This window comes from Aspergillus japonicus, assembly GCF_003184785.1.
Source record: "Aspergillus japonicus CBS 114.51 unplaced genomic scaffold BO86scaffold_19, whole genome shotgun sequence".
NCBI lineage: Eukaryota > Fungi > Ascomycota > Eurotiomycetes > Eurotiales > Aspergillaceae > Aspergillus > Aspergillus japonicus.
In genome coordinates, this window is record NW_020291656.1 from 429,820 (window position 1) to 443,008 (window position 13,189).

General features: G+C 56.9%; 6 protein-coding genes across 6 annotated transcripts; 1 reads left to right on the forward strand and 5 right to left on the reverse strand.

The window, feature by feature from the left end:
* Positions 1–156: 156 nt before the first annotated feature.
* On the reverse strand, positions 157–1,381 carry BO86DRAFT_337644 (NAD(P)-binding protein). Its single transcript, XM_025668963.1, has 5 exons — positions 1,300–1,381; positions 1,085–1,246; positions 903–1,009; positions 502–818; positions 157–432 (listed from the first exon to the last, which is right to left on the reverse strand). The coding sequence occupies exons 1-5, from the start codon at positions 1,339–1,341 to the stop codon at positions 242–244; spliced, it is 819 nt and encodes a 272-aa protein (XP_025528520.1). The 5' UTR covers positions 1,342–1,381; the 3' UTR covers positions 157–241.
* A 633-nt stretch (positions 1,382–2,014) lies between these two features.
* On the reverse strand, positions 2,015–3,652 carry BO86DRAFT_311361 (FAD-binding oxidoreductase; the record flags this gene model as incomplete). Its single annotated transcript, XM_025667906.1, has 3 exons — positions 2,015–3,054; positions 3,114–3,327; positions 3,383–3,652. 3 exons carry the CDS (start codon positions 3,650–3,652, stop codon positions 2,015–2,017), a joined length of 1,524 nt encoding a protein of 507 aa, XP_025528521.1.
* A 1,023-nt stretch (positions 3,653–4,675) lies between these two features.
* On the reverse strand, positions 4,676–6,701 carry BO86DRAFT_428405 (MFS general substrate transporter; the record flags this gene model as incomplete). The annotated part of the gene is made up of 6 exons (XM_025675581.1): positions 6,500–6,701; positions 6,372–6,434; positions 5,328–6,315; positions 5,109–5,264; positions 4,770–5,038; positions 4,676–4,693 (listed from the first exon to the last, which is right to left on the reverse strand). Exons 1-6 carry the CDS (start codon positions 6,647–6,649, stop codon positions 4,676–4,678), a joined length of 1,644 nt encoding a protein of 547 aa, XP_025528522.1. The 5' UTR covers positions 6,650–6,701.
* Positions 6,702–8,193: 1,492 nt separating this feature from the next.
* Positions 8,194–10,441, reverse strand: BO86DRAFT_447801 (FAD-binding oxidoreductase). The gene is made up of 6 exons (XM_025676606.1): positions 10,333–10,441; positions 9,768–10,274; positions 9,494–9,710; positions 9,042–9,436; positions 8,594–8,973; positions 8,194–8,519 (listed from the first exon to the last, which is right to left on the reverse strand). Exons 2-6 carry the CDS (start codon positions 10,005–10,007, stop codon positions 8,243–8,245), a joined length of 1,509 nt encoding a protein of 502 aa, XP_025528523.1. The 5' UTR covers positions 10,008–10,274; positions 10,333–10,441; the 3' UTR covers positions 8,194–8,242.
* Positions 10,442–10,637: 196 nt separating this feature from the next.
* BO86DRAFT_447802 (NAD(P)-binding protein) lies at positions 10,638–11,962 on the forward strand (the record flags this gene model as incomplete). Its single annotated transcript, XM_025676607.1, has 1 exon — positions 10,638–11,962. The coding sequence occupies exon 1, from the start codon at positions 10,907–10,909 to the stop codon at positions 11,960–11,962; it is 1,056 nt and encodes a 351-aa protein (XP_025528524.1). The 5' UTR covers positions 10,638–10,906.
* A 310-nt stretch (positions 11,963–12,272) lies between these two features.
* BO86DRAFT_447803 (cupin domain-containing protein) lies at positions 12,273–13,093 on the reverse strand (the record flags this gene model as incomplete). Its single annotated transcript, XM_025676608.1, has 3 exons — positions 12,855–13,093; positions 12,672–12,797; positions 12,273–12,558 (listed from the first exon to the last, which is right to left on the reverse strand). The coding sequence occupies exons 1-3, from the start codon at positions 13,046–13,048 to the stop codon at positions 12,273–12,275; spliced, it is 606 nt and encodes a 201-aa protein (XP_025528525.1). The 5' UTR covers positions 13,049–13,093.
* Between the last annotated feature and the right edge of the window lie 96 nt (positions 13,094–13,189).

Consider the following 13,189-nt stretch of genomic DNA (forward strand, 5'->3'; position numbering starts at 1 on the left):
TCCTACCCAGGACATTCTTCACAGCCAATCTCCTCCTACACACCGTACTCTACAAGTTCTCTTATACCTCTAGCATTTCGCCATCGCATGTTTCAATTTCATCCGTTGTAAAAGCGTCAAGAACTAATATCTATCGCATTGCCCCTCCGACCAACCGAGATAGATAAGCGCAAACAAAAGCTGGCGTCGTAACCGAGTGGCATGATCGCGCCGGTCCCCAATCATACACACAGCAACCAATCTACAGCCACTGCTGATTCCCATAATGCGACACAAAGGCGCCGGCGTCCCCCTTCTCGACACTCGCCTTCTCCACCACGGCGAGCACATCCTTCACCGCCGCCTCGGTGGTCGCCGGCCCCTTGAAATGCGGGGCATACTCGACAAAGGAGCCCAGCATGGCCATCAGGCCCTGCATCTGTTCCGGGGTCGCTATTGAACCATCACCTCGTTAGCTCAAGATATCCTCCAATCAACAACGCAAGCAGGAAGGGGTTTTACCATCAACATAATGCCCCGTATCCACCATCCCGGGGCAGACGCTCAGAAACAGAATGCCCTCCTTGGCGTACTGCACGCCGAACTTGGCCACGGCGGTGTTGAGCGCCGCCTTGCTGATGGCGTACAGCGAGGCGACCTCGATCTTGAGCTTGGGGATCATGTCCAGGGCCGCCTGGCCGCTGGAGATGGCGATGACCTTCTTGGCCGTGCCGCGCTGGATGAGCGGGATGAAGACGTTGAAGAGGTGGATGTTGCCGACCACGTTGACTTTGAATAGGTGCGTGAGCTCTTCCTCGAGTGCGGTGGGGTTCTGGCCTCTGCAGCGCGGGGTGCCCTTTGTTAGACCCATCTTTCAAGTTCTGGAGCGGCAACAGAAGGACGATGGAGAGGTATAAACGTACAGGACTCCGATGGGGTCGTAGGCGTCAAAGTGCGAGACGACGCCGGCGTTGGCGATCAGGTAGTCGAGCCCTCCGCCGGTGATCTGGGCGGTTTCGGTGGCTGCGGCCTAGTAAGGAAGCACGGGTGTCAGTGCGCGCGCCAGGGAGTCACGGGAGAGGATCAAGTCAAGGGAGATCTTCACCTGAAGGGAGGCATAGTCGGTAATATCCCCTTGAATGATATGGAGACGGTCCCCGCCGGCCGGAAACTCGTCGGTGACTTTCTTCTCGGTCTCCGCCTTGTTGCGCACCAGACCGATCACCGTGTTGTCGGCATTGCTCGCCAGCTGGCGGAAGAGTTCCCACTTTCAAATGTTTTAGTACGCATTCTATGGATCATCGGCGAGGAAGTTCTCACGCCAATGCCTCGAGAGGCTCCGGTGACAAGGTATGACGGCATATTTGGGAGCGGCTTGGTTCAGACGCGGGACAGAATGAACTGGTTCGGTTTAAAAAGAGACAAAAGGTCAAGACAAGATCTAGACGGGCATTTCGCCCATTTATGTTCTTGCCTGGTAGGCCACAGTCAGTGGTGGCAAGCCATGGAATCCAAACAAAGATCCTAAATGCTTTGAAATCCGGAGGTGGTTAGTTTTTTTATAGTATCGCGGAAAGTTGCCCATTTTCTCGATTGGACTCAGGGCTGCAGCGGCGCCATGTGGGGGGTGTGGGGGGCAGGGAGGATTTGCCGCCGAGCTCGAACTGGGGCGCCATGCTTGGCCATGGTTTTTAGTTGAGTGAGCCGCTCTTGCTTCCTGGACTGCATCACATGATGGTACAGTACAATTTACGCGCAAATTACTTGGATTTGTTGGTATCGTTGCCTGGGATTCATGGGTCATGATTCTCGCTGCGTGGAATTACATTAGGGTTGATCTTTGATCATGGCTGCCGCCCCTGAACCGTCCGAGGCCGCAATAGATTCTTTTCTCAGGGCTGCATCACTCTTACTATTACCACAAGGCACCATGTGGTGAGGAGTTGAGAAAGAGATATTCTTACTAAGTATCTATCGAACGATCTAACCCCCCCCCCTCCCACCTCAACCCAACCGTTTCACAGAACATCCTCGCCTAAACAAAAGGATTATAGAAGCGGAACCGGTTGTGGGGGTCATACTTCTGCTTCAGCGCGCGCAACCGGGCCAGCCGCCACGGCTCATAGCCATACATCGAGGCCACAGGCTCATCCCCAAAGGCGTAATTGACATAGGTGGAGGGCTGGCGGCCGGGCTGGCCCTGATTCCAGAGGGCGCGGGTCTCATCGGCCCACTCCATGGCCGCGGCGGTCAGATTGGAGCCCTCGGGAATATCCACCGCAATATACAGCAGATGGTTCTCGGCGCGGTAGGAGACGGCGGTGGAGGCGGCATCGACCTGTTTCATGGCGGCGTTGGCGTAGCCCTCGTGGGTGACGCGGGCGCCGAGGGCCAGGTCCGGGTACTGGGCGACCTTGCGGTTGAAGGTGTCGTAGATCTGGCGCTCGGCGGTGATGTTGTAGTCGACGCTGCCGGCGGTGCGCAGGGCCCATTTGTAGCCGGCGACGCAGGCGGCGCTGTTCAGCCCCGTGCCCTGGATGTCCGCGATGTCCGGGTAGGGCACGTCGCCTGTTTCCTCGGAGAGGGCCTCGATCGCGTTGAAGGGCGCCAGCAGGGCCTCGGCGTCGGCCGCAGGCCCCGCGTACACGAAGCTCCATTCCAGCACCGCCTCCGTGCTGCTGTAGTTGGCCTCGATCCCAAACTCCCCGAAGTTCACCGCCATCAGCACCGGCGTCGTCCCGTTCGCGCTCGTGTGGAAGATGTTCAGCTGCTCGAACACCGTCTCCAACTTGTCGCCCGACCAGACGTAGTTGTGGTAGTGCCAGGTGTCCACCTTGCGCGGGTGGATCTTCATCTGGAAGCTCGTCACCAGCGCGAAATTGTGGCCTGCGCCCTGCAGCGCCCACCACAGGTCACTGTGGCTCGTCGCGTTGACCTGGATGGCTGACCCGTCGGCCAGCACGACGTTCAGGTTCACCAGGTTGTCGCTGACCAATCCGTACTGCCCTTCAAAGCGCCCGTGGCCGCCACCGAGACCGGGTCCCAGCAGTCCGACGCAGGTACAGCTGCCCGTGGCTGAAACCGAAGCAGCTGATTAGCCCACTGGAAATATCGGAGGATACAGAGTCACTCACTCGCCACATAGCCTTGATCCCAGAGGCTGGAGATCACCGATCCCCCATAGCTGCCCCCCTGAAACCACGCGGATTGGAAGTCCGGCTCAATGGTATAGTCCCGCAGGGAAGCCATGTCAATCTCGATGCCCTTGAAGCGACCCGTGGTGATGGTCAGCGAGTGGCCCCGATTGACTGCCATGAACTCGATGCTGTTCCGGTTGCAGTACTTGATCTGCATCCTCTCGTTACTAGGTAGTTTTCGATTGATTCGGGCGCAGCACACTCACGATGATGGGGATGTCCGACTCCAGCCCCGGCTGCACCACGAGCTCGATCGTCGGCGGCGCAAACGTGGTATACCGCTCCGTCGCATTCTCCCACCGGGGATCCGAGGGCCCGAAGATTGCGGTGGTGTTCGAGACGAGGGCGCCCAGTTCCCGCGAGACCTGCGAGACCGACAAGTCTCGCCGCGTGAGGGCCTCGCGTTGGAAGTAGTGAGGGACCGGGACCGGCTCGCTCACCACCGCCACCGCCAGGGCTGCCAGGCCCCAGGCCATGTGACTCAGGGAAAGTCTCATGATTTGGAGGATATACAAGAAGAAAAAAAGTGTAGGAGAGTGCTCTTGGAGGAGACGAGGATGCCTTGGAGCTGAACATGACTGCAGGGGTGAGGCGAACGCTGGACTTTATACCCTCCCGACCAGGAGGATTTTCCTATATGTTCTTACGCAGTTTGCGCTCGTCTGAGGCAGACGGTAGATGCGGTTCGCAATCTCATGGCGCATCCTTCTTCTCGGCTTCTCTGACTCAAAGTGGAAGGTCCGGATGAAGAAAACGCGCGCACAGCCTTTCACTACTAGGCGTCAGCAATTCATACGGATGTTCGGATGCGGGTCTATCTTGAAGCACTCGCCAAAGTTCGACAGGAAACAACAAAAGTAAGAATACGTGGGGGCTGAAATTCTCGGGTGGACGTCAGCCCGTCTGAAGGAAGAAGGAATGAGTGCGTCAGCAGAGACGAAGTCATGGCACTGTCCGATCCGGTTCCATATCAGACAGTCTGACGTGGGTTCATGTCTAGTCTAGCGTAAGGCTACCTCGTCTGATATGGAGTGATATGGAGCAAATGCGCGGCTTTTACCAAAGCAAAACGAGGCAATCCTCCGAGCAACACCCACGAATCCTCTGGGATCCAGGCACTTCCAATTGTATATTCAATGGTATGGATGCGGCGGCAGTCTTCGTATTCGATCAGCGGGTCCCTGACGAACGCACCTATCCCACCCCTGAACCATGGACACCACGTGGTGGAAGCTGCACTCAGCCGCTGGGTTCCGACGCTACTTTAGCTCGTGTGTGCAGGATTTCAGTATGTGTGCAGGGTTGCAGTGTGTGTGAAGGATTCCAGTATGTGTGAAGGACTCCAGGAGTCGTGTGTATAGAATTTCAGTACGTGATTGATAGATGATATTCTGATATTTTTCTAATTGGATATCACACTAAGGTCTAACTCGGCAATTTGATGCTCTCTCTCTCTATCTCCAAAAATCATAACCAAGGCCCCTCCCAAAAAGCCGCAATTAATACAATTTGTGGCGCTGTTTCCCACCCCACCGAGAGTCAGAATGTGAGCAAGAAAAAAAAAAAAAAAGGTATGATCAGACCGACACTCACCTTCAGAAAAAGCGAACCAATGAACCCCAAGGCAGAGGCAGCCACGAGAATGGCGAACACATTGCGGATGGCGAGGGTGACCTCGGCGATGACTTGGGTTTGCAGCGCCGGGCTCAGGGTTTGGAACAGCGCGCTCTGTCGGCCCGTGGTGAGATCCTGCACTTCGGCGCGCGAATACGTCGGGAGAAGATCGTGCAGCTTGTTGGCCCCGATGTTCTGATACAAGGATGCGGCGACACTGAGGAGAGCGATTTGACCCATCATTTGACCTGCTCGCGTCGGGGTTTTCTGGTTAGTTGCGTCTTGTTTTTTTCACTGGGCGTGGCTCCTCCAACGCACCTATTGCCATGAAGCCGACGGCATTGTTCATGTCCGCGAGCGGAATCAGAGCTTGCACCACGGCGAATCCGGCCGTCACATATGAGCCCACGCCGGCGCCAATCACCGCGGTGTAGCCGTAGATGCGGGATGTTGAAGTATTTGCGTCGATGGTCACTAGGCAAGGAAACTTAGTTACAGGAACGGGAACGGGAGTTTGGGAGGCAATCGTGAACTCACGCATGAGCGATGACCCGATGAGGATCATGGCATTCCCAAAGACATACCACGGCATGTAATAGCCGAACTTCGGCATGAGCGCGCCGTTGACAATGCCGAAGAAGACGATGAGACAGACGAAGGGCAGGAGGCGCACCCCGGCCAACAACGGGCCGTCGGAGCGGGTGAATTGGAAGATCAACGGGGTATAATACAAGGTGATCATCATGGCGCCCGAGGCCACGAAGATCGCATACTGCAGGATGTTGATCTCCAGGCGCTTCATCAGGTGGATCGGATACAGCCGGTTCTCGGCGGGGACCAGCGGATGGAGCCAGGTGACCAGGATGAAGACGACGAGCAGCACGCCCGTCACCGTCCACAGCGCGATCTCGGAGCCGTCCTGGAAGGCGAAGGTGACCCCGCCAAAGGTGATGGCCATGGTCAGCGACGCGGCGCCCCCCAGAAACACGACGATGGCCACCCAGTCCTGGGTCCGGAGCTTCTGCAGAAAAGGCATGTCCACGGGGTTGATGTTGGGGAGGCAGAGAATCAGGGCCGGGGCGACGAGCGCCGCCACGACGAGGTTGATGTAGAACGCCCAGCGCCAGGTCGCGCTGCTCTGCGCAAACGCGCCGCCGATGATGGGACCCAACACGCTGCCCAGACCCCACATGGCGACGACCCCGGACAGATACAGGGGGCGCTCGTTCTTGGAGGTGGTCATGGAGATGTAGGTCAAGGCACCGCTATAGCAGCCACATCCCGCCACGCCCTGGATGACTCGTCCCACGATCAAGGCGTTCATATTCGGCGCGGCCCCGCAGAGCGCGCTGCCCACTTCGAAGCCTGTGACACACGACAAGAACAGCCATTTGGCATTGAAGATCCCGTAGGCTTTGCCCAACGGGAGGATGGCGATCGTGCCCAGCGCGATGGCCACGCCGATCCAGGGCAACTTATCGCTCTCCCCAAGAGTCGCAACAATGGACGGTTGGATATCGGCGACCTAGTGAAGTCAATACCGACCGCACCGGATGGTAAGGTATTTTTGGGTTGTCTCACAATGGTGCCATCAAGGGAGTAGAAAAGGACGGTTGAAATGAGAGAAGCGTACGCCAGCACCCACTACCACAGTCAAGCCACACATCAGTGCCCCTGGTTCGATCACTTGCACTGGGCATACACCATACCTTCATTCCATGGACATTTCGGACCGGGGCAATAAGCTCTTCTTCGGGTTGCCGCCCAGCCTCAACGACCGACGAAGCGCTGTTGGAAAAGTCCTCCTTGCTCGAGACATCTTGGGCCTGCGGCATCGCTTCGGATTTGATAGTGGCCATATCTTCAGATGTGCAACTTAGAATTCGGCTTCAGTGGTCGCAGAGTTTATCCTCGCGGGCGACTGAGCGTGGAACCTCCTGTCAAGATGACATTTTAAAGGATAGAAGGATAGTCAAGGGCCTCGTGGCAGGGTCAGCATTGCAGACAGGGAGCTAGCTTTGGCCCGGGTAGCTGGGCTGGACTGGGCTGGACTTGTAGGCATGACCAGTACGGAGTACAACGCGAATAGTTGCCTTATGCCCTTAATCCTCCAAGCAGCGACTCAGCTGGAGCTAGTCAATTTTCTTTCCTAGAATTTCCTTTTTTTTTTTTTTTTTTTTTTCCTCTCTCTCTTTGCTTTCTCTTCTTTCTCTTCTCGATTTCACTCCTTTCATTCCTGCCGAAAGTTCATCCCCTCCAAGCGAAGGGGGCCAGAATCCTGACGGGAATCTCGGCAGGCGGCAAAGGCCGAACCGGCCAGCCCTAATCTTGAAGGCAATGCTCTCGCGGAAAGTTGCCCAACTTGCGGACGATCCGTTATCTTGCATGCAAAAAAAAGCAAAGCTTATATCCGAGATGTCCCTGCCAAATGCCAATCAATCCCACTGAGCCCCACTCCGTAGTTGAGCTGCCTTTGTTTTTTTTTTTCTTTCTTCCTTTTTTTTTTAGCGTCTTACTGAGTATGTACTATGTAGAACCGGGGCGCAGTTCCCCCGCACAACACGCGCAAAGTTGCCTGTATTCTAATGAGAGACTCAACCTGTCAACAAATCCCACCCCACAATAGCCTTAGCGCCATCGCCCGCCCAAAGTTGCCCAAAGTTGAGGACCGTCAGGGATCGTGCAGACACGCTAGACTAGACTGTCATGAATTACCAGGGTATTCTTTTTCTTTTTTTTTTTTTTATTCCTCCATTTTATTTTATCTTTTTTTCTGGGTTCTACTTTACCCTTAACATGATCGAAGCCGTTACTACTGTGAATCCCTCCCGCGTCTTGGAATTAGGTCTACCTGCCGTCAGACAGAGATATGGGGAATATACTGTACATACACGATCCTGAACCTCGTATAGTATAGTATAGTACGTTCCAAGTCGCGCGAGAAGTTGCCCAAGTTCGGGGACGGGATACGGGCACGTTTCCTTGAGAGGAATACGATGATTGATGCAATCAAGCAGAAAAAAGATTGTTCTCCCATCGAGCCCTCGAGTCGAGTCACGGGAATTTCCTCATCACGTTGAGATGGCACTCTGGCATGCAGGCAACGAGCGATGACGAGCCGGACGGGATGATTGGTCTGGCCTGACGCATCTCAATGTCAATCAACTAAGATAAACAGGGGGAGTTGATGACTAGACAGAGTTAATTACCGATAACCAGAAATTGCGTACAACCAATTTTATTTCTTCGCTGTTACCAGCGGAGCATGCGTGCATACCTGCCTAGTGCTGGCAAACAAAGTTCTAAACTAAATAGCAACGAAAATATCTACTACAATCACAATCAGTCCACCCCGATAACACAAAGCTGTGATCCATCTCTATATCCAGGCTAGCCAGCATCCCCCTGTTCATCTTAGTTGATTGACTTTCAGTTGCGTCAGGCCAGACCAATCACGGCTTCGTGCCGTGATAACTCGTAGGCAAAGCATTATTATACCCGAAAACATTCGTGGGATCCCACTGCTTCTTCAGCGCCGCCAGCCGCGGCAACTTGCTGCGCCCGTAGATCTGCTCCAGCGTCTCGTCGCCGTGGGCGTAGTTGACGTAGATGGAGAGGTCGGGGTAGCCCGAGGTCTGGACCCAGCTCTGGCGGAGCCGCAGCGCCAGCGCGTCGCCGGCCTGCTGCGTCGCGGCGCTGGCGCCCTCGTCCGGGATGATGCCCACTTGGCTGCAGATGCCAAAGCAAATTAGCTCGTTTTCCTGAGGTGAAAAGCGGGAAAGCGAAGCGTGCTGCCAACTTACATGAAGCCGATCGCGTCCCGCCAGGGATAGGCGGTGGCATGGTCTGGCACGGCGACGGTGGCTTGGTTCGGAAACGTCTCGATGTTGATGTACGTGGACGGGGCGTCTGGGTAGCCCGCGTAGAACGCCGCCATCTGGTCGAAGGTGTCCTGGAAGGTGGCCGCGGTCAGTTTGCGCAGGTTCACGGTGTAGAAGTTCCGGTTGGCGCCCTTCTGGCACAGCGCGTCGTTGAAGCCGGCGCCGCCGGCGGTGGCGAGCAGCTTGTTCCACGGCACGTAGGTCAGCGTCGACGAGGCGGGGTGCAGCGCGAGGATCGGGGCCAGGAACTGCCGGGCCTCGGCCTCGGGGCCGATATAGATCCAGTTCGCGTGGACTTGAGGCTGTGCGGATGGTTAGTGGTGACCAAGCTAGGGGGGGGGGGGGGGGGGGGGGGAAGGAGGGACGGCACCTCCTGAGTGGTGGTGTTATAGTTCACCAGCGTGATGGCGGCCACGTGGGCGGGCATGCGTCCGCTCCACGTGGCCAGGTACCGGAAGTACGCCTCGGTGTGGTTGAGGGGGAAGATGAAGTCGGCATTCATGATCATGCCGTCGTTGTGGTCCGACATCCGGTGCAGCTTGTAGGTGGCGGACGTGATGACCCCCAGGTTCGCGCCGGCGCCTCGCAGCCCCCAGAAGAGATCGGGATTCTTGGTGGCAGAGACCTCCACCAGTCTGCCGTCCGCCGTCACCATCCGAGCGGAGAGCAGGCCGTCCATCACCAGGCCAAAGTAGCCCATGTACCGTCCGACCCCCGCGCCCACAGTCAGACCGACGTATCCCGGACATGAGCCTGAGCCGCTTTCTGTCCATCAGGAGTCAGTCTCCCCCCTATCACAAAAGTCATGGCCTCACAACTTACGAATCATGAACCCTGCCGCAGCGAGCGGTTCCAGCAGGTCACCAATGGTGGTGGACCCGCCTATGGTGACGGTTTCGGCGGTCGAGTCAATATGGTAGGAATCGAGCTGGCCAAGGTCGATTGCTAGTCCTTGATCCAGCTCCCCCAACGTGACCGTGAATCCATGGCGGCCGCCAGTGGTCAGGAAAGAGATGTTTGCGGAGGTTGCCAGTTTGATCTGCAGGAGTAGCGGTCAGCACGGGTGACTCGTTCTGGGGAGCGAAGGCTTCCATACAGCGGTGACCACGTCCTGTTCGGTAGCTGGACTGACCGCAGCAAAGTAGCTGGGCGCCGCCCAGGTGGTCCAGCGCTCGGTGGCATTCTCGAAGTAGGCATTCTCGGGAAATGACACCACCGTGCCGTGAGACCACAGGTTGGTTTTATTCGCGAGAAGCGTCGGGAAATCAATGGGCGCTTGAGGAGCGGCATAGGTTGCCGACAGCAGCCCTATCCAGGGCCAAATCGTACGGAACATGATGATATGAAAACAGTCAATTGGAAGTTTTCGATGTTTTGCGCGCCTCTTGCTCCCATGTCGAAAGCTTCCACCCTACGGGTCCTTTTATAGCCTACAGATGACCATACTTGACTCACTTTGAATCCGATTCCAGCTTCAATCTCTTATTCGGCCCCCAAACCAAAAGTTTTGCCCATCCGTATCAGCCGGCGACCTCGTAATCTCATAAGCTAGTTTCCATCATCTCTGAAGCCAATTCGGATCCCTCGGGTGCTTCGTGGAAGCCTAGAGACACGGTCAGAGAAAGAGCTTCGGATCCTTCGGAGGCCTGTTCCACTCTCACGGCTGCTTTGCGGGCCTGAAGGCTCAAAGGATTTCTCGTCTGACACAATGGGAGATTGTAAGACCTAGCCATGGCGGGAGAGTGTTTTCTTGTACAGCATCGCTTCTGCTTAGTCGTTGATAGTGATAGGAAGTGTGGCTGATGCGGGCGGCACATGATGATGATGCGTCGTCATGTGGCGGGTAAGGCAGGGCTTATAAATATATAGACCTAATTAGCTAACTAACTAGTGAGCTTTTAGTCCATTACGCCCTGCAAATTGCCAAAATTAATGACCAACCCTAAGATTAATAGAGAGTCATCAACTTGTATTTATGTTATCTAACGAATTACAGTGGTAAACTAAATAACCAACCGAGCCACCGGCCACCCTGCATGCATGCATGCACAGTGACGAACAAAGCACTTCTTAGCTCCGAGGCACTTGTTCGTATCCTTCGTTTACCTTGCTGTTTCCCAATATCTCTCATTATAAATCTATCGGCCCAGAACTAGTTTCCCTTTCGATGATTCTTGACCCTTGTTACTCACCAGTACCGCTACCACCACCACCACCACCACCACCGTCCCAACCATGGCCGTCACTTTCGACATCACCCCCGAGCGGGAAGCGAGCAAGCTCCACTTCCTCTACCGACAATTCTTCCTCGCCGCCCCGCCAGTCAGCCCGAAAGAGGTCGACCTGACAGGCAAAGTGGCCATCGTGACGGGCGCGACGGTCGGGCTGGGCCTGGAGACGGCGCGGCAGCTCCTGGACCTGAACTGCCAGCTGATCCTGGCCGTGCGCGACGTCAAGCGGGGCGAGCAGGCGCGCCGCAATCTTCTTGAGGGGAGATCAGCCACGCTGCCCGCCGAGCAGATCGCCGTGTGGCGACTGGACCTGGCGTCGTACGAGTCGATCCGCGCCTTCGCGGCGCGCGCGCAGAGCCTGCCGCACCTGGACATGGCCGTGCTCAACGCCGGGGTGTACAAGGTGGACGAGCAGTTCGACGCGACCACGGGCTACGAGGAAGGCGTGCAGATCAACTACCTGGCCAACGGGCTGCTGCTGGTGCTGCTGCTGCCGGTGCTGTACGCGAAGCGCCGCGGGCCCCAGCAGCCCGGCCGGCTCGTGCTGGTCAACTCGGACACGGCGGCGTGGAGTGCCTTCCGGGAGCGCAGCAGCCGGCCCCTGCTGCCCGCCTTCCAGCGCCCGATGCAGCCCGCCTGGAACATGCAGGAGCGCTACGGCGTGTCCAAGCTGCTGGGCCAGTTCTTCCTCGTCGAGCTGGCCCAGCGCGTGCCCGCCTCCGCCGTCACCGTCACCAGCGCCAACTGCGGCATGTGCTACGGGTCGGCCATCGGGCGTGAGGGCGCCGGCCGCGTCGAGGGCTACGCCTGGGCTGTCATCTCGCGCATCCTGGGGCGCTCGTGCGCCGTCGGCGCCCGCACCTTTGTTCATGCGGCGGCTTGCTTCGGCCAGGAGGTCCATGGCCAGTATCTCGAGGATGCCCGGTTGCGGCCCCTCGCCCCGATCGTCTACCAGCCCGAGGGCTTGAAGATTGCGAAGCTGCTGTGGGAGGAGACGATGGAGGAGCTGGCGTTTGCGGGCGTGCGGGAGATCGTGGAGGAGATGGCCAAGTTGAAGTAGTTGTATTTATCTGGATCAACATGCAAATGCAAATGACGGGTGTATACGGCCTGACCTGACGCCCAGTGTTCTGTTGTGAATAGTCTCATGAACGTATAAGATATAGTCCTTCAATTCCGTTTCTTGTTATGCTCTCCCTTTCCCGCCGCCCCGTTCACTCCCCTATCATGACGACCACTCCTCCGACTATACTCCGGATAACTCGCCTGATACCTACTCCCCACCCAACACAGCAAGAGTTAGCAAGAACCACCTCACCACAGCTCACCTCAAAACAACCTCACAGAACCAGAAAGACGAGCGATGCAACTTACCCCAACAACCCCTCCGCCACCCAATACGCCAACACATACGCCACGGCGCGCAGAATCCAGATCGGCACCCAGAACGGCAGACAGGGCACGGTGGCACTGTTCATGCCGAACAGGATGATCTGCAGCGGCGACGGCGCGATCCCATGCCGCTGGCAGTCGCGCAGGTAGCCCACGAAATTGCGCAGGAAGTTCTCATCGAAGCTGTGGTCCAGGTCCTGGGGGTCGGCCCAGACGCGGAAGACGACGTCTTCGGTGCTGGTGGCGTGGACGAAGAAGCGGTGGCTGTAGTGTCGCATGATGAGCATCGCATCGCATCGCATCGCATCGCATCGCATCGCCACAGCTCTGCTACTGAAGAAGGTTCAAAGGGATGGGTGAAAGGGGGAACGACTCACCGCGTGCCCGCCGGGACCCGCACGATGCCATCCGCTTTCGTCAGGACGTGCTCGACTTCGTTCTTGTAGATGCCCAGCACCCCCTGTTGGACTTGGAAGTACTCGGTTTGGCGGAGGTGGATGTGTCTGCGAGTATCAGCACACACACATTCCATTGCATGAAGAGAAAAAGCGGGGGCTCACAGCTGCGGCCCCGAAAGCCCCTTCCTGGCGATCGGGTTGTCGATGAAATGCGTCTCCTGCACCACCCAGCGATTGCCCTCTTGCAAGAACTCGAACCGCGCGGCGTCGTTCGCCGCCAGGATGGCGGGCTCGTGGGAGGTATCCGTCCGGACGAGCGGACGCGGCGAGAGCCAGAGTTGCCAGCTTCGAACCATGACCCTTGCCTGTGCTGAGTCCGCCTGAGAACGGACTGCTGTCGCTGTGGAGGGATACAATGGTGACTGCCTCGAGGTGATTCTTCTTATCTCCTGTCCCTCCCTGACGAAATGCGGGAATGGCGGAGATAATCTGAGGGG